We start from the raw sequence: 20570 nt of genomic DNA, 5'->3' as shown, positions 1-20570 counted from the left end.
CATTTGATGAATTTGATGATGAATCTGGTGATGGAAATAAACGCTTCAACAAAGCAGCTGCTAGTTCTATAGATGCTTTTGATGGCGTTTTATTTAAGTTGTTTAGTGAATTCATCAAATCTGTGATGTTTTTGTTGATCCTGCTGATGATGTAAAAATCGTTATTTTCAGAAAGAGAACTACTTATTTCAGATTCTTGTTCAGTTAATTTCTCTCTTCTAAAGTTGATAGAAATATATGCTGTTCATAAAGTGGCTTGTTTTTCACCCATACCGTTAAGTGCCATTTCAATTGGTTTTAACGCCAAGACTATCGATTTTATTAATTCCAGGTTTAAATTTGTTAAAAGATGTTCAGATCCAAGTTCAATGAGTACATCCTTTGTAACGTCATACAATTTTACAAATGTTTCAAGCATTTTCAGCATTGAATTCCATCTGGTTTTACAATCCAAAGAGAGTTGTTGCTCTATCTGTAATTTTTCTGTACATTTAGACTTGAACAAATCTGAAAGCATAACAGAATTTTTGAAAAAAATTACAACTTGTCTCGCAAAATTTGTTTTCCTTGAACGATTCATTCAGTAATTCAGTTTCATTAATGCTCAAACCATTATCAACATCATCAAAATCATCAGTCTCTCCTGAACTTTCGTCTATAACTTCTTCTGTCCCTGATTTTTCTTTATAAAATGTTTTTGTAACAGTCAAATGCAAGGCATGATAAGACATGCTTGATAAAAAGCAGCTGATTCTTTTCCGAACTTGATCATAACTCTTGCTCCATTCCCAGTAGTGTATATAATATCGTGCTTAAATGATAGGCCAAAAGGTTCAAGGTACCATTCTACGAGTTTTTGCATTTTTTTTTTGCATCGCAACTTCCAAAAATTCGTACCAGTCCAAGATTGATGCTTTTTTGGCAAACAGTATGCAGATTTATATTCAGGAATCTCCTGTTACTGATGCTGTTCCATTCATCCATGGTGATGAAGAATGTCTTTGATTCAGTAATATCTTTTTTAATATCATTTTTGATTTTTTGTTTCATAGTTTCCATATGGTTATGAAAAAAGAGCCATTACAGATTTTTCATTGGCTGGAAGCGTCATACCCTTTAAGGCCAATGATTGTCGAATAAACTCTGACTGAGTGATTTGATGAATTGATAAGCCATCTACTGCAGCCATTTTTGCAACAATCTCTTCAGTTGATGTTTTGATTACAAAATTATCCAAAGATTTTGTTTTTTTTTAGCTGTCGTTTCTGCCTCTGCTTTGTCAACATCAATGTTATGAACACTGCTTAGATGACGACGTATTGTTGATTTCCACGTAAAATGGAAATTTTTTTATTGCATTCATTGCAGCATGCATAATATTGGTCTGCCATGGAGAAATGACTCCAAACGGTTGATCTTTTGTTTTTCGGCATGATGACTATTCAAGAAAAAAATAGAAAATACTATTCTAGAATATGCGTGTATTCATAGCTGTAACTCTAATAATATTAACCATTTCTTACCAAAATATTGCTAAATTTTCAACTAAATTTGTGTTGAGATATTAGTAATCACATTCTTATTGGCTAAAAGGAAGTATAGCTTTCTGTCACGTCCTATGCATTAGCTTTCTGTCAGGTCCGAAGTATTCCGAAACTTAATCCCATTCTATTTGTATATGATTTGTTAAAACATGATCTGCTTGTATCTCTGTTTGTATTTCTGCTTGTGTCTCTGTGTATTACTCTGTAATAAATGTTTGTTTTGCGAAACAAGGCATTTTCAATGTTCAACAATTTCTAATTTTATTTTTTTACTGATTTAAAAAAAATCATTATTTAATATTACATACACGTTACTACTTAAAATTAAAATTATATTGTTTCTATCGGTAAAGATTAAAAATCCTTGCATTTCTATATACTGTAGGTGGCAACAAATTCATCTCTTTACCAAAACAAGTTTCAACACTGTTCAGGTAAAAGTACTGGTAAAAGTAAAAGAATTATTTTACAATCCTTTTATTGTTTAATTTTACTTATCCATAATACAATTACAAAAGCTTCATGACTTGTGGATGGAGGAAAAGGGCAGCCTTTGTAAGTCGTGAGACCCGAGCACCAATGGTAGAGGACTGGCTTAACTCAGATAGATGCCTGTAGGCTTTATCTGGGTATTTTACTGTATATATTTATAATGGAGGAATGAAATGGCAGATATTCTGGCGAAGGAGGGTTCTGAAGAACCATTACCAGTTACCAATTCATTGACATATCTTGAACTGTATTCCATTAGAAGACATGCAGACAGGCAAATTTGGCTCGTTCCCCTGAATCATCCCTTTTATCAAGCTGATTGTCCTGGATGATCTCTTGCTGTTGATTGTGATAGATGTGTTCATACAACACTTTTCCGATTCTTCAGTGGACACCTGAAAGGACTTACTTTTGAGCGAGGTCTCAAGATGTGCCCAATTTTTTCTAAATATCAAAATGCACCGTCATCACCGGTACACATCCTTGAGTGCTTGGAGTTGTCTCTTGAGGACCTTTACAACTTTTCTAAGCTTGTTTTCGATTTTCTGAAGGTGAATGGACTCGTGGACCTCGTCTAGTATATTCCTAGACAGGGAGATTAGGAACAACAACAACAATTACAAAAGTTTTAGTTTTTATGTACTTAAAAGGAGCAGTTTTATGACACCAATAAAATGTTTCTAGGATTTTTAAGAAATGTATTAAACAAACAACATATATTAAAAATAAATTGACAAATAAAAAACATTTTGTATGTATAGAGCTCGAAAGCCCGTCGGGCTTTGAGTTAGTTACATTGTTGAAGTCCTGTAACTTCTGTTCCGAGAATTCCGAATAACTTGTCAGTCGACATTTTCTCGTTTTCAGTAACTTCTCTGTCACCTTCTTCTCTATCGGTAGCAGTATTTTCTGGATTTAGAAACCATACTACAGATTTCGTCATTCATTAATTAATTGATGATTAAGAAGCAATGTCATCACAATGAAAAACTTCTTTTATATCATCTTCATTTATTACCGCTTTTCCACATTTCTTTACAAAATCTGTTAATTGGAAAATTTCATCTTTGTTTTGCGATATCCAAAAACCTTTAAAATTAGCGGCTACCATAATCAGATTTAGCTATCCTTCACTATACATATTTAGCTATGCATCATGAGCTTGGCGACTAACAAGTTGTTCTGTTAAATTTTATCTCGCTTCTATCGCGCACTGAGACAATTAAGCCTTAGTTTAGTTTAGTTATTTATTACACTTATGTCTATTTATTGCACATGCTTATGGCTTATCAGAGTTCTGAGTAAATAAATTCCCACATATACTTACTTATTGAGGGTTGGCGCTAGATATCTTACCGCCTGATGCAGTCTCTGTGGTTCCTAAATTCTGCAACTTGGCGCGGCCATACGAGCCCTGGCGCAGGTTCTGGGTTTATGTGAATAACAAATCAGCTATTCTTAATTGCCCTAAATGTAATCTTTGGATTTATGGGTATCAGCAACAAAATCTATTTTTAGCATATGGAAAGAAATTTTTGGTAAATTTTTCCTCGTCAACATTTTTTACTGCATTTAACTTAAATCTGTAATTATCGCCAAGCGTTAATGTCAACATAAAAGGTTACCACACTCTTTTATTATTCAATTACTAACATAAAAAAAATTGTTTAGTCATCGCTACATGAGTCATTACTCAAGTTGTCATTTTTTTAATAAACATGCAGTGATGAAAGGAAAGTATAATAACTTTCTTTTCGTCACCACATGTTTATAGATTCACCAGGTTGGTGTCGGATCAACAATGTATCTATGTGGAATGTTTTGGTTTGATGTGCCAAGCAGATATGCAGTAATGAAGCCAAATTACTGATCTTACAAATTTATGCTAAAATGATTGTTTCTTCAATATTTCATTTACTGTCGAAGTGAAATAAAGAATAGGGACTCTCCAGATGTTTTATTATGCGAGGAGGGGGGGGGAATTAAATGCACGTGTGTAAAGCCTACGAGAAAAATGTTGGTGGTGGTTTTGAGGTCCGGATTTTAGATCATTCCGGGTTATGGACGTCCGGATTTCGGACTTTGTACTGTACCAGATTACTTGTCCCAGTGGTATTTCTTATTTGCATTCAGTGTTGGATGGCAAGACAGCATATGCTGTTGGCATATATGTGAATATACAATAATATTCATAGAACATTTGTTTTGTTGACTTTCTCCTGAGACTGCATACCTATTGAATATTTGCAATGCATTTTAATTTCCTGTGAGATAATAAAAACAAAAACAACCAGTATTTCCTAGTATAAAAAATTATATTTTGCATCAGCCTTTTTTCTCTGAAGAATATAATTATAAGTATCTGATTAAAACAAATTTTTTTAAAGGCTCGTTTATTTGAACCCTGTACATTGTCATTGTGTGGAGAATGAATGATTATTTTGATTGTATTATTTTTATTTTTAATTTGAAAATGCCTGTCAGATCATTTCTTTATTCTATAACTGTTACTCAAAAATAAATAAATAAATAAATGGGGTAATGCTGGTCTTTCTTACACGTGCAGTGATACAAAAATAGTTGAGATGTGCTTTTGGTATAAAGAAAAAATATAAAGTATAAAGAAAAAAATATGTAATGATTATTTTGTTATATTTTTCGTTGTGCTAGAAGTTCATTTCTGTTTGTGAATTAACAGTTACATAATGCTCTGAGATTTAGTACTATTGTTGCCATTTTCTTAATATTAGAAATTATATTGATAATGCATAGCTCCCAGCAAAAATTAGGCTGACAAATTAATGTTTTCTGTTATACTTTCTTTAGGCAGTATTCTGTGGATTACAAATTAGACACATATTTAAAGATAGCTCGGCTTTATTTAGAAGATGATGATCCTGTTCAGGCTGAAGCATTTATTAATAGAGCATCTTTATTACAAGCAGAGTCAAAAGATGAGCAATTACAAATATATTACAAGGTAAATATAAAATTAATATAACTTTTCGTTTATTATTATTATTATTATTTAAGATTGTCATAAAAAGGGAGGAGAAAGGGTATGAAATAGTAGAAAAAAATATTTTTAAAATTTATATTTGAAAAAAAAAAGGGGGGGTTGGGGGTATCCTCTTTAAAGGAAGAAAATTGTGATTTTTTTTCCTTCCCCCTTGAGCTGTTGCTCTTTTAGATTTCAGATATATATAGTAAGGCATATTAGCTTGTAATCACATTATTATATACACTGTCTATTATCATGGAGTATATTATATTAAAACATGTAGATATTTATCTGCCTATATACTCAAGAATATTTTTACTTGTATACTTTAAGTGATCCTTGGAACTTTTTCTCAGTCAATCACCTGTAGTTTCAGACAATTTTGGTCTTCCCAGAAGTAGTCTTTTTAGAGAAGCTGGCTGTCATCAGTTTGCATAATTGATTTACCCCACCTAAAGTTCTTGGAACCTTAAAGAATAATACTGAAGTAGAAATGCAGTGTATTGGTTCCTCAATAAAATTTCATAATGAAATTCTAAATCAGTTAACAATAAATATTCGCTGAGTGCAAGGGGAGCCAAACTCATGTTACAAAATTTTAGAATTAAATATTTTCCATTCTTAGCAAACAGGAGGGGGCACGAAATTTTCAGCTGTCCCTGGGCACTAAAAATCCTAACTACGACTCTGGATTTATTTTTTACTTTACTTTCTCAAATACAATGAATGAAAACTGTTTTTAAATACAAAAAGCAAATGTTATATGTAAAGCTTATGTCCAATAAAACATCAGCATAAAACTTAGAGCATAAATTTTGCTAGAAATTTTTAAAATATCTTCTAATCATTCAATTATATGTGCTTACTTAACTTTCTTCATTCATTCATCATTTTCCCCCTTAATACAGATTCAAATAGTTCAATCATTTGATTATTTCCTAAATTATAACCTAATTGTTTTAATTTTTTCAATGGAATTTATATTTTATAAACAATTATTCCCATCTTCCTAGATTGTCCATTTGTATGTAATTCTGCTTTCAGTTTAAAAGTTTAGTGCTTTTTAAATGAATCTAAACTGCATGAATTATTTACTATTAATAGTGATTTTTTTTTTTTTTAACTCCTGAAGCATTGATGTGTAACATCACTGTTCCATTTTGTTTTACCTTTTTTAATATTCACATTTGAACTTCTGAATGTTAATGTTTTTATAGGGTGTTCAGTGTTTCCAAAGCTAGGTTTATTAATGTTCTTGAAATTATATTCCTTTATTAATGGAAATAAATGTTGTAACCAATTTATTGTATCAGTTTGTGCTTCTGGAAAATGGGAAAATTAGTATAAATAGTTCAAAACTATTAAAGTATATTGTGTAATAAATGAGCCTATAAAATAAATTACATTGTGCTGAGATAAAGATAAAAATGTCTCAATTTTAATATTATATAAAAGCCCTTTTTTCATAAAGAAAATAGCTTTCTGTCAAAGATACATTTCTTGATTTGTATAGCGAGTAGGAATATTTTAGGCTGATATTACAATTAAAGCATTTTTGTTGGTGATAAATAAATGTATTCCGTGGTCTATATCAGATTAAGGAATGGTCTTCATGAGAATGCCATAATTGTCGGTACTAGTGTTTGTTTATATTCTCAATAATGGTCACTTTTTAGAGCTGATTGTCATAAGAGTGTTCACGGTATTTGAATCATAGTTTTATCTTTAGTCATATTAAATGTATTGAAATTTTGAATTGAACTATTACAGTAGTGTGCATTTTTTCACTATTACCAAAAAATCTGTGTTTTATATTCTTTATCTCATATAATTATAAAACAAGGAAATTGTTGTAATTTTTATTTAGTTGTAGATGAGAGTAAAGATAAGAATGAATTTCTTGTTCATTCATTGTTATAATTAATTTTTATAAGGAAAAAACATTATGAGTGTTTTTAATTGAACTCCTTTTTTTAATGGGATTTACAGCAGCACTTTTTTGGCCTCTCTTACTGCAGGATATGTATAAAAAAGGATTTTAGTTTGTTGCATTTGCTGTGTCAATTGGTTTCATGAGTTAATGAAATTTATTAATATATTTTAGTGAAATTTATTTAAGATTTTCTTGATGCATCAAAACAATATTAATGACCGTAAGTAGAACTGTTATCATATATGCATGTGTAACCATGCAATTTGTTTCTAAGTGTGTGAATAAAATTTTATATATAAACTGTTATATTGATTATTACAATTATTCATAAGCATTGTAATGTTTTTAGGTTTGTTACGCTAGAGTTCTAGATTACAGGAGAAAGTTCATTGAAGCTGCTCAGCGGTATAATGAGTTATCATACCGCACAATTATACATGAAGAAGAACGAATGAGAGCTTTAAAAAATGCTTTGATCTGTACCATTCTTGCATCAGCCGGTAAATTATTTATGTTTTTTAAAGTTTAATGTTATTTTTAGTTTATATTTCCATTATTTTCATTCACTGAAATGTATTAAGCAGTAAAAATGTATGTTTCTGAAACAGGTCTCTGATATTAAAGATAGTAATCATTAAAGCAGCATCTATCTTATACTCTAGGGCACATAATATATTATGTTGATTTTTAATCAACATATTGATGAATATATCATGTTTCTAGAATGTAAAATATATGCTGCCCATTATAAACATTTAACGCCCTATTATGATACTCTCAAACACTCTCAAAATTTGTCACTGAATTTCAGTTCATTTCAATATAAAAAGATTAAAAAAGACAAAAAAGATTAAGATATTTAAAAGTGATTTTAAAATATTTTTTGCATCCCCAAAATTAAAATGTATCAAATGACACTAAAAAATTAAAATATATATTTTGTAAAAGATTCAGTGGTCTTGCTTTTACTGTACGTTAGTTTTGACTCATAATGGGTCACAACCAAAAAATATCAAATGAGAATAAAAGTCCATAAAATTAAAGATTTTTTAATATACAGTGTTATTCAGAATTCCCTCCTGGGTTTCGAAGTGCTATAGTAAACAAGTAATAATAATAATAAAAAAAGTTTTAGTCAATTCCTACTTAGTTCAACAAAGAAAAATTTTATTTTAGTTACTTTAAATTTGTTCAGTGAAGTAATAATGAAACAGCATATCTTAGTTTCGATAAACAGAAATAAATAAGTAGGAATTGACTTTAATATGTGAAAAAAACTGTATTAACATCAAGTGTCATCCACTACAAGTTTAAAAAATGTATTTGAACTTGAGTGGATGAATAAAAAGTATTTTATTAACGATTGAAAATTTGAACAAGATATAGGGAGAGTATAAGCTACTAGTAGGAATTTAAAAATCCAATACAGAAAATAAGAACATTTGAAAGAATACAGAAACAATTCAAGTTTTATTTACAATGCTTACTGGTGTTCTCTGTGTGAACTGTTGGTCACGCGGCATACATCAGTGCGATAGTCCAGTTCCTGCCACTCTCTAATCAACATTATTGACAGCACGTGCAATCCTTTCACCCAGTTCAGCTAAATCATGTGGCAAGGGGGGTATGAAAACTTGGTCTTTTACATACCCTCATAAGAAAAAGTCACAAGTTTGTTAAATCAGGCGAGCGTGTGGGGCCTTCGCAAAAGAGGTACATAATTTTCGGAAGCTCGCCCAATCCAAAGATGAGGTAAATGTTCATTCAGGTACTCACGTACATCACACAGAAAATGGATAGGTGTTCCATCTTATTGAAAAATGAAGATGTCATCCTCATGTTCCTCTAATTGTGGCATTAACCACAATTGTAGCATATCCAGGTACACGACACCAGTAATGGTCGTCTATGTAAAAAAAATGGTCCATAGTTGCGTGAGGAGGTGATAGCGCAAAGTACGTTAACTTTTGGGGAATCACATTGGTATTCCACACTATAAAGAATTTTCGGTGCCAAAAATGCGTAAGTTATGGTGCTTTACCATGCTGGACAAGTGGAATGTTGATTTGTCACTAAAAATAATTTTCTGCATTAGTGTTTCACGTTCTTGGACATTGATGCAAAATTTTGCATGAGAAATGCAATCTGACAGGTGCAACTCTTGCCGCAATTGCAATACACAGATTTTTGCGTAGAATCTGCCACACTGTTGGTTGTGATATCCCCAATTCTTGGCTTGCACGAACGATTGATTTCGTCCGGCTCTTCAACCCTGTACATCGCTTACGGCTTGTGCAGATGGACTGGGATGACCACTTTGTTTCTTATCCCACAGGCATCCTGTTTCTTTGAACTTCTGGTACCACACATGAATTGTTTTGTTACTTGGTCTTTGGGTCTGATATTTCGTATGAAATGCCCACTGAACCAAAACCACTGATTCAGATTTTGAAAATTTTAAGACACGAAAGGATTTCTGTTCGCCTGTAAATGCCATTTTTATTTACTCATTGCCTTCAGTCTGCCTGCTACCTGCCTTTTCACTGCCAGTGCCGTCTACCGTCAACTGCTGACGATAAAACTTGAATTGTTTCTGTATTCTTTTAAATGCTTTTTTTTGCTGCATTCATCTTACTTTTTTTTTACTAAAATGCTTTGAAACCTGGAAGGGAATTTTGAATAACCCTGTATAATCCGTTTTCAACCCCCCCCCCCAAAATGGGAGACTAAGTGTTTCACCCCTGTAACATTTAAGTATATTTCTATTGTGACCCCCCTGCTGAAAGGGGCATCTTTTTCTGGTTTTTTAATGTAAAATAGAATGATTTTTTTAAAACCCTACAGACTCAAAAAAAGGGGGGATAGAGAAGATTTAAAAATATACATAAAATTAAATAAAATGGGAACTCAAGAGTTCGAAAAAATGTATAGTTTAAGATTTTTCTATTTCATATGTATATTATCCATCTAACATGCCTTTACAGTTGAATATATGATTTCTTTTTTTAATTTTCTTAATTGTTGTATGATAAAGATCTCTGATATTTTTTAAGAAAATGCTCTTTTTCTTCATCATCAACTTCTATTTTTGCAATGCATGAATCTCCATATTTAATTTAAATTATTAAATAAGATCAGATTATTTCTCCCAGGATTTAAACTTTTCAGTTTTAAAGTTTTAGAATAATATCCAAGTCAATTGAATTTCTTCCATTTATTAGGAAACACTTTTTAAAAATGTGTTTATTTATTTAGGATATCTATAAAACGAGAATGTATAAAGTATATCATTACATCTTAAAAACAAATCTACAATGTGATCATTATCTGTGCATCATAACCTTTTTGTAAGAATTGGTATAATGTGTGTAAATTTTTGGGACTGTAGTTCCAAATCTTAAGTTTCTATAGCTGAAGGAGAGGAAATGATGAAAGGAAAATGTGCTCATGCAACCATGGATATCTACTACAGATTTGAACCAGAAGCCATTGGTATGGCAGCCAGCTTCTGCTAACCATTATACCAACCATGGCTAGTTATTTTAGGTGATTAGAAGTTGGATTGTTTTGAGAGCTGGAAATAATATCACTGCAACCTTAAAAATGATATAAATTTCTCTAGAGGTTAGCAGTGAAAAATAACTATGTGTGTGGATTTAAGCTTTAAAATATTAAACTTTATAGCTAAATGCCTCAGTGTTTCAGAATTTATAAATTTTACAGTTTTTTAAAAATTTGTTATTATTACCCATTAGTATTTTTACTGTTTTATTAACCAAAAAAACTTTTTTTTTAAAATTCTTTTAAAGTATCTTTATGACATATGAGTTCCATATTACAAATTTGAGTATGAAAATAAAGTTTGAGTAGAAATATTGAATTATGTTAAATTGTTTTTATTATTATTAGGTCAGCAACGTTCTAGAATGTTAGCTACTTTATTCAAAGATGAAAGATGTCAACAGTTGCCCACATATGGAATCTTAGAAAAAATGTATGTACAAAAATAATTATTCCATTTCCTGTAAAATTATAATATACTTTTGTTAAAATGTAATGCAGCAGTGAAAGGGAAGATAATATGTACATTTTCTGAAATATTTTGCAACCTTGCATGCTTATAAAAATTGTTAAATTTTGCTAACTATAAATGTTTTTGTATCAATTGAAAGAAAATTTAGTACTAATTTTTATGGAAAAATGTCTAAATATTTATATTATAAAAATAAATTATAATTGAATAATACAATCATGATTGATCTGCATTCAAAAATGCAGTAGTCTTATTAATTACCTTTTATTTAATGTTTCGTCTCTCAATCATGTAAGCTTTCCAGTCATATCAAGTTTTCTGACTAGGACAAGACTGATTATCAGATGTGAACAATGAAATGGCTTCTGCTGTGAATCATTATTTGCATGTTTTTGTTGTGTGTTATTTCTTTTGAGGTAATGTAGAAATGAATAAAGTATACATAAAGAAAAGAATAGGAATGTTAAAAACAGTTTAAAAAGTTCTAGTAATTGAATGAGTAAACATTGGAAAGAAACTGGATTTTGAGATTAGGGTTATCTATACTGTAATTTTTAAATTTTTAATTGTCATGTTGCATTCCATTATGTTGCCAAATCTTTATGCATGCAGTCTGACAAACTGCCAATTTATAAGTTTTTATTCTATAATGTAGAAAAATTATCTTTTGAATTATAGAAATATTTATTATGATTGCATTTTTATGTTTAAGTTTACGTCTCTCCATAAAAATTTTAATGCAGCTCGTAAAATTTATTAGAAATGAATTAATTCTCACTTGAACATGTATTTGGAATTTTATTTTTTTTGGGGGGGGGACATTGCTATGGTCATTGGGATGTTGCATGTTTTCATCTGCTTCTGCATTTAAAACAGTCAATAACATTTTTTGGGGGGGGGGCATCTGAGAGAGATTTGTGTTAATCGCTCTCAAGTTGATAAGAATTTTATTCAAAATCTGTATCAAACTAAAGTTCGTTCCCCCTTGTGCTTTATTTTTTGTTTTTCCTTCATAATTTCAAAATTAAAATAGCTGATTCTGGACTTATAAAGAGTGGTTAACATGTCCAGCTAATATTCAAGGATCCATAGTTCAAATTCTGAAAGAACTTAGTTAATATTTTACACTTTTCAAAATAACTTATGGTTTCCATTCAGGCATTAAAGTAATGATCACTACAGTAATGATAAATTTTCATCTTTTAGATTTTTTCAACTGGGTTTGGTACTTGTTCTCATTCACCATCTAAGTGAGAGAGAATGTAAGGAATTATTGCATTCCCTTGGAAACTTTTGCAGGGTGGTTATTATTCAGTTAGAATTGAAAGATTCACAATTCAAATCCTTGCAAAAACACAATTGATTTTTCACCTTTCTTGCTCTGAAAAACCTAACACTCTCTATGCAGTTAAGTAAAACCATTTCATCAGCTATGCTTAATTAACCAAACCAAGCCTACAATAGCTGATCATTAAAGTACATGAACAAAATTCAATAAAAAAATATTGAAGCTTTTATTGGTGGACAGCTTGCTTTAAAGATTTGCATACCTATCTTTTATATGGTGCAGAACCATTTATTGGTAAAATTTGAATTTTCTCTCAATTTTTATATTTTAGTTACCTCCCCCACCCCCTCAAAAAAGAGGTCTGAATTCTTGCCATTCATTTTGGTGTCAACCACATCCTAATTATATTTAATTAGATTGTATTATATTTTTAAGAGTTTTTATGAACAACAAAAAAATATATACAGGGTGTATCAGTACAGCGGTGACAAACTTTCATGAGAGATAGAGTACACCTAGATGATGGGAAATCACATAACAGTGCATGGTTGGAAACGCTTTCCTGGCATGGTAGTCATGACACAAAAAGCAAAAAATCTGATGTGTACACCACATGACTTCCTTGTATTGGAATATTAAATTGAAATATTAAATTATACGCATTTTTTTCTTGCATTTCATTTAAACTTATTGGATTGGATAAAATCTACTTCGCCGACAGCGCATAAACCACAATAGAATAAATGCATTCTTTAAAATTCAGTATTTGTTTACCATAGCGACACTCTGGTGCTAGATTCACTTAACAGGATTAATAATTATATAACAGTTAACTTATATAATAATTATATAACTGAAACTAAGTTAACTGTTATATAATCCAATAATTATATAACAGTTAAGGTATATATTTCGTTCATATTATAACTCATAATGCACAAATGTTATATCATTTAAAGAATAGAATTATCTAATCATTGCCACATGTTCTATTCAAATACTATAATAAAGATAGAATGATGTATAAAAGAAATTAAGCAAACAAAACAAAAAAGAAACAGTTTTTCACAGACGATTGAGTATTTCTCATTCAATTAATTCAGTTTTCACTTTGCGACAAGGCAAAAATACATAAAAACTCAAAATATCTGTATTAAAAATTATGAAGTAAATCTTAAATACTTATTTCCTCGAAAAAATTCCAGAAAGGATTAAGCATGATTTAATTGGCAATAATAAATGAAGGCGTTATTTTTGTGTTGCGAAGCTTAGTCTCTCTAGATTGGCAACAAATCTACAATTCTGCTGTTTCAAATGTAAACAAATATGTCCGCCATGTTATTTAAAACTTAACCGCACTTAAACAGCTTTTAAATTGTTGATAATTGTATAAATATTGCTTCCAGAATTACGAAAGGCATAAAAACTTTAACCGGAAGATAAAACAACATAATTCAATCATTTTTAAAGCAAAAAATGTACAATTTACAAACATTTAAGAGTAAATAAATTGAGATCACTGAGCCGGGTAATAGAGTGGATATATATATAAATATATTTATATACGTTTGGTGTGGCCGATTGCAACCAAAATACGAGGTGCACATCTACATGTTATAGCAGTCCTATATACAAAATTTCAACGTTCTGAGGCTACTCATTTTTGAGTTATGCAAGATACGTACGTACGTACATATGTTCGTACAGACGGCACGAAAAATTCTCTTCAGAATTAATTTTAAAGCAGTTTTATAATTTTTTAAGGTAAAGAGTATTTTATTCTGTCCTTACGTACAGATATCACGCAAAAACATCGTTTGATAGCGGTCAAAAAGGATATTTTCGTTGAAATATGCTGCCTGAAACTTTTCGTGATTACAATACTTCTTTTTTACTTCGTACAAGGAAGTAAAAAGGAAGGACACAAACAGTGAGACAAAACATGTTTTATTATTTTTAGTGCAGCAGAAACCTACAAATAAGAATAAAAACAAACAACAATCATCATTAAAGAAGGTGTTTGAAATTATGACCCCAACCGTGATGCAGGCTTCACTTCTCGAGCGCATGGAAGATCTGCATCACGAAGGGAAGATGCATGACACGCGGTTCCTGCATCATGGTCCAGGTCATAATTTCGAACACCTTCTTTGATGATGATCATTGTCTCTTTTTGTTGTTTTTTCTTTGTTTTTGCTGTACTATGAATAAAAAACATGTTTTCTCACCCTGTTCATGTCCTTCTTTCTTGACTGTTGTTTCGTCACTACTATGCTAGGAAAGCATTTCCAATCATGCATTAGTATGTGATTTTCCATTGTCTAGATGTACTCTATCTATCTTGAAAGTTTGTCGATGTTGTACTGATACACCCTGTATACAAATTAATTTAGTCTAAATTGAAAATCAGTATATTTTAATTGAAAATAAATGTAGCTTGTATGTTTTCTTCATACATGTAGAAATCTGAATGTCATTAGAAAATAATGAATATTCCTTATAATTAAAAAATACATATAGGTATCTAGATAGAATAATCAGACGAAGTGAACTACAGGAATTTTCTGTCATGCTACAACTTCACCAGAAAGCTACTACACCCGATGGTATAGTATTTATATATTTTACTTTTTTTGTTTTAATCTTGAAATAAAATCACTGTACCAGTGACTTTTAAATTATTCTAAATTTTAGTGCATTATGAGTATTTATGCATTAAAATACAATTTGGAAATGTCTGTATTTTTAACATTTTCTAAAGTGTCCTTTATTATAAAAGAATATTTTAAATCACCTTTAGCTGAAGACATGTTTGGAAATTCACTGACAAAGTATTGCAAAATGAATTTTGTAGATTAACTAATAATAATAATAATAATAATAATAATAAACTACTGTTATAATCACTTCAATCAATCGGAGAATACTTTTGGCCTATTAAGGAAAAGAAAGGAGTAAACATTGAAGAACTTAAGATATGGACTTTGAGGAATTAAGGTAAAGGTAACAGAGCTTTGTTTGTATAGTTGTAAGCCCTGCTTTTAATAATAGTGAAAGAATGTAGAGGAATAATACATTATCACAGTAACCAGAATTAAAAATTTTGATGCACCACCCAGACAGCATACTGGTTAGTGACACAGGCTGCCATACTGTTGGGCCTGGGTTCGAATGTTGGATGAAGCAGGGATGTTTGTCAGGTGTATGTATGGAATAGGGCATTCAAAGTACGTAGTGAGCTGAAAGTCCTCCCAAATGGTTTGGTGGTAGGGGAAGAGGGAATAGAAGTTTCAGACCTGACCCCCTGGGTCCTCCTCCTCTTAAAAATTGGAGTGGTACTGGGCAAACCCATGCTGTCACTTATATCATGCTGAAGGCCCTTGCCAACAATGAGTACAATCTTGCACTCCTTGCCACAATAAAATTTGTGAGCTCATTCATCTGATTAGATCAGATAAGTAAGAATTAGCCACAACATAAATTTTGACTGAGAATTTGGCAACTTTTGTTATTAAAATGTTTTGCTTCAGTAAGGTTTAGTGTGAAAATAATGTGGTCATGCACAGGTATAGAATACAAATTATAACTTTGATTATGTAATTCTAGAGTAAAATGAAACATATTATTAAAAAGATAAAATCTCATTGTGAACATTCATTAAGTTTTATTGTTTAGAAATGTTTATAACCTGTCATATTCCAAGATAGGGGCCTTCAAAGAATTTTTGTTTCTTGTGTACTTTTCATTATGTAGAAATGAAAGAATTGTTACAATTGACAGTTTGTACAATTACTTATTTTTAAACTAATTCAGAAGCTAAATGCAAAGTGAAGAAGAGTGTATTTTTAATGTTAATGAGCTTTTTTGGCATCAGATCTTTTTAAAAAGAGCCTGATGCATTTCAAGAGACAGTGTAATATTTTTATTTATTTATTTATTACAGCAATAGTAAGGTAATACAAGCAATACTTATTGCCATCTGTTAAATATGCACTTGTGAAGCCTGAATTTTGAATTTATTTATTTTTTATTTATTTATTTTTTTGTGCAAACATGATAATTTTTTAAAACAAATTCAGTGATTTAAAAGCAGTATAGTTCCATTGCCCAAAATAAAATTTTTTCTAAAAAAGGGGTACTATTATAGTGGATTTCATGAAAAGTAAGCAATTTTTAAGTTAAAAACATTGATTGAAAACAAGACATTTTTATTTGCTTGAACGTATCTTTATTTATAAATATGTTTTTCTTAGGTTCAACTATTTTGGACAGAGCTGTAATAGAACACAACTTACTTTCTGCTAGCAAGTTGTACAATAACATAACTTTCGAGGAATTAGGAGCACTTCTTGAAATCCCTCCAGCTAAAGTAATTTTTTAAAAAATATGTTGTATTTCTGAGATTGCTTTCTTGAAAGTTTACTTTTAGTTTTTTGTTTGCAGTCATTAACTTTACAGTATATAGTTTTTTGTTGTATCGGAATTATTCAGAATTTTTAATGTAGTAAACTTAGTTTCTTTTAGACAAATTGGTTTCGCACTTATGTTAGATCCATTTGTTAAAAATATCTTCATTAATAGTGGAATTATTGAATTTAGAAGTCCACAACTGTATGCAAATTATGTATGCTTTAGATGAGCGATTCTGAATCGGTGGTACGCAAGACAAAAAATAGGTGATACATAAAGAAAAAGTATTTTAACTATTAAATTCAAAAATTAAATACCCTAACATCTTGTTTAAGTTTTGTCTCACTTGTACTTGTACATTTATGAGATCACTAATACTTGTACATTTATGAGATCTGAGCTTTGTTAAAGGTAAATAGCCGCTGATAGATTTTAGCAAAATAATCCGTTTTATTAGCAAAATAATCCGTTTTTATTTTCACAAATATTCTTTTAGCCATAGACATAACAAAATTTGTCATAAATGATGTTTTTAAAAGGAGTAATAGAAATAAATGTGGTATTTAATTTGAAATAAAAATAAGTTTCTGTGAAAAGATAATAGTATTTTGTTAATTCTTTTAGAGTTGATCAATTTATTAACATGTCTACTTTTTATATCGCCACCATTTCCTGGCTCATATTGCTCTGTTTTCAATTAGAATAATTTTTTTCGTCTATTTTCTATCTCTGACAGCAGGTATTTTGTCTTCTTATTGCTTTGTATTTTCTGCATGATCTGAGAATACCGTCATTTGATTTTGAAGAACTTGTAACATATTGTGCATTTAAATATTTGTGAAAAAATAATAAAACAAACTTAGATTTTTCAAAATGAAAAAATGGCTAGGATTGACTAAGCAGAAAAGTGATGATTCACATGTGTTGGATTCAGATCAATCTACTAGTACTAAGAATATTGAAAATAAAAGGAACATTGTTTATAGAAAATATAATGAAAGTTATTTATCATTTAGGTTTACTTGGAATGGAGATGAAATGGACTCAACCTCAATGTGTTGTTTGTGGTGAACTATTATCCAATCAAAGTATGAAACCATCGTTTCTTAAAAGACATCTTGAGAATCTAAGCATGCCAATTTAAAGGATAAATATGAAAAATATTTTAGGGTAAAAAATATTTAGGGTTCAAATATAGTAAAAAAGTAATGAAAGGTTTTGTTACTTGTTAGAGTCATTAGGTTGTTTTGACGCTGGGGACTTTAAAAATGAGCAGTGCCCTCACCGGGACTCGAACCTGGTCCTCTCAAATATCTGCCGAGAGTGCTAACCGTTACACCATAAAGGCATGTTAAAAGACGGGAGAAAATACCTTATAAGTGAAAAAGTTTTGGAAGCTAGTTATCCAGTAAGCCTAAGAATTGCCAAGACTGAGTAGGCTCACACTACCTGAGAAAACTTTACATTACCAGCAGCTAAATATATCGTTTTAAGTATTCAACAAAAAGTTGCTAATGAACTTAATAATATTCTGTTATCAAATGATAAAGTAAGTCGACGAATTCATGAAATGGCAAGTTCCATAAAAGAAACATTCAGAAAAATAAAACACAGTGAGTATTTCGCATTGCAGTTGGATGAAAGTACTGATATAACAAACTTTGTTAAATTTTAGTCGAATTAACATTTCGAAGAAAATAAACAAAATGCCGAAGAGTATTTATTTTGTGAACCTCTTCATGACAGAGCAACTGCAAATGAAATATTCAAAGTAATTGACAATTTAAGTATTGAGAATGATATTCCCTGGAATAAGTGCATTGCTGTATAGAGTGATGGAGCTCAGGCTTTAAAAGGAAAACATTCCGGTGTTTATTCATTGCTCCATTCATCGGGAAGCTTTAGTAGAGAAATCAATCTCCGAAAACCTGAAAATCATTTTGAATCAAGCTTGTGAAAATTGTTAATTTTATTAAAAGCCAAGTTTTAAATTCAAGAATGTTTGCAATTTTATGCTAAGAGATGGGCAGTGAACATGAAACGCTTTTGTTACATTCTCAGTAATGTGGTTATCCAGAGTCAAAGTTTCAAATTATCTTTTTCAACTTCGATCAGAATTTCGAATTTTCCTCTGCGACATAAAATTTGAATTGCAAAAATGTTTATTTAGTGATTTATGATCTACGCTATCATATTTAGCTGATATTTTTAGAAAGTTAAATGAATTAATCAAGGACAAAGTGTTAATTTGCTTACCATTAGAGATAAAATAAATGAAACGATAAAAAATATTCAAGCTAATAATCAAAGAAGTGCATGATAATATTGTAGACCATTTTAGAAAATTCGGTCTTTTATCAAAGAATTACATGAAATTTTTTTACCATTTTTAGAAAGTTTTATAACCGAAAGTAATATGAAAATAAAATGAAAAATTAGCATCTGACATTAAAAATCATTGTTTTTCATTGATATATAATTTCAACATGCATTTTCCCAAGAATTACAAAGAAGAAAATTGGATTAGAAATCCATTTGAAGGAAAAGAACAACTGATTCAAATTTCCTGTGATCAAACTCTAACTGAATATTTCAAAAATAACACGCTTGTTAACTTTTTGCTAAACCGAAAAATTGAATTAAAGGCACTGTAAATAAAGCTATTAAATTTTTGCTGCCATTTTGTGCAGTCTATTTGTGTGAACAAGGATTTTCTTCCATGTTATACAGTCAAAAGTCGTTAATTCGGACACCCATAATCCGGACCTCAAAGCTACAAACTTTCTGCGCATGCGTTGCGCAGAAACCTTTACGGCTGCGAATATGCGTGTGCGCGTGCGCAAATACGTTTACGAATGCGCATTTAATGTATAACGGACGGTATAAGCTACGCTAAAATTATCTAATTCAGTTAATGTTGCAGATTGCGTTGTTCCTTAATCTTCGAATTGGATTCAACTTATTACTTTTTGCAGACTGTTAGAGCCATTTTATAAAAGTAAGCTCGAACTTTCGATTATGTCAAATAGAATTTCTGATATATATTTACTAATATGTAAAGGATCTACAAAGTGAAAGTATGTTTCGAAATCCAAAATCTGTTTATCAATTTCAAGCTGCTCTGCGGGGGGGGGGGGGGGGGGCGTCACGGCGCGCAATGAATTGGAAGTTGATCTGTCAGCACTATCCTTATCTTCAGGGCAGATGTTTTTATTTTATTTGGCTTATAATTCCTTACTAAATGTAGTATTTCATCTTGATGTACTCCGTCTTTGATATGATTTAAATCAAGTTCCTCATCATTATAATTCGCTTCCGATAGCGAAGAAAGTGACAGAGGTTATTGAAAACGAAAAAATTTCGATTAACAAATTAGTTGATATTCTCGACACAGCAATTATAGAACTTGAACAGTGGAACTTCGTAACTGAACAAGAAATTATGTCTGTTTATAGAGTTTTTGTCTACGTGTGTAGTTAGCTCTTTGAGTTGAATCACTTTCAAATTATCTGAGAATGGCACAACCAGTTCTGTGACTAACACTTGCACATGCTTTTTTCTGGTTAGTCCCTAAAATTCACATTATTGTACTTTCAATGTCTGTTGAAAAGTTCAATATTTGTTTGAAGAAAAATTATATATTTAGAAATTTCATGAATTTCTTAATTACCCTTAACAATTATATAATATTTGAAAAACAACATCGAACAAAATCATTAACTTCGTAATGATTACTTTGTAAACGAAACTAACATTTTACAAAGATTGCTACACTTGCCAATGGACAATAAAATGCACAAATTTAGTAAACATAAAATCCCCGAAAATAGAATTTAATTTTGATGAATGTTCTACAGTCAAAAGTCTTT

At 30.5% G+C, this 20570-nt stretch overlaps 1 protein-coding gene across 1 annotated transcript in view; it reads left to right on the top strand.

Annotated features, from left to right (window-relative positions):
- CSN4 (COP9 signalosome subunit 4) overlaps positions 1–20570 on the top strand; it is a 66771-nt gene that overhangs the window by 32213 nt on the left and 13988 nt on the right. The window contains exons 5-9 of the mRNA XM_035359813.2: positions 4863–5016; positions 7320–7470; positions 10880–10964; positions 14812–14897; positions 16545–16660. Of these exons, the coding sequence (XP_035215704.1) occupies positions 4863–5016; positions 7320–7470; positions 10880–10964; positions 14812–14897; positions 16545–16660 (592 nt within the window). The remainder of the gene's footprint in view (positions 1–4862; positions 5017–7319; positions 7471–10879; positions 10965–14811; positions 14898–16544; positions 16661–20570) is intronic.

The sequence above is a fragment of the Stegodyphus dumicola genome, chromosome 1 (assembly GCF_044657685.1).
Source record: "Stegodyphus dumicola isolate Sdum_Otavi_A_Nest chromosome 1, ASM4465768v1".
Taxonomy (NCBI): Eukaryota; Metazoa; Arthropoda; class Arachnida; order Araneae; family Eresidae; genus Stegodyphus; species Stegodyphus dumicola.
This window is presented reverse-complemented; position numbering and strand designations above follow the sequence as displayed.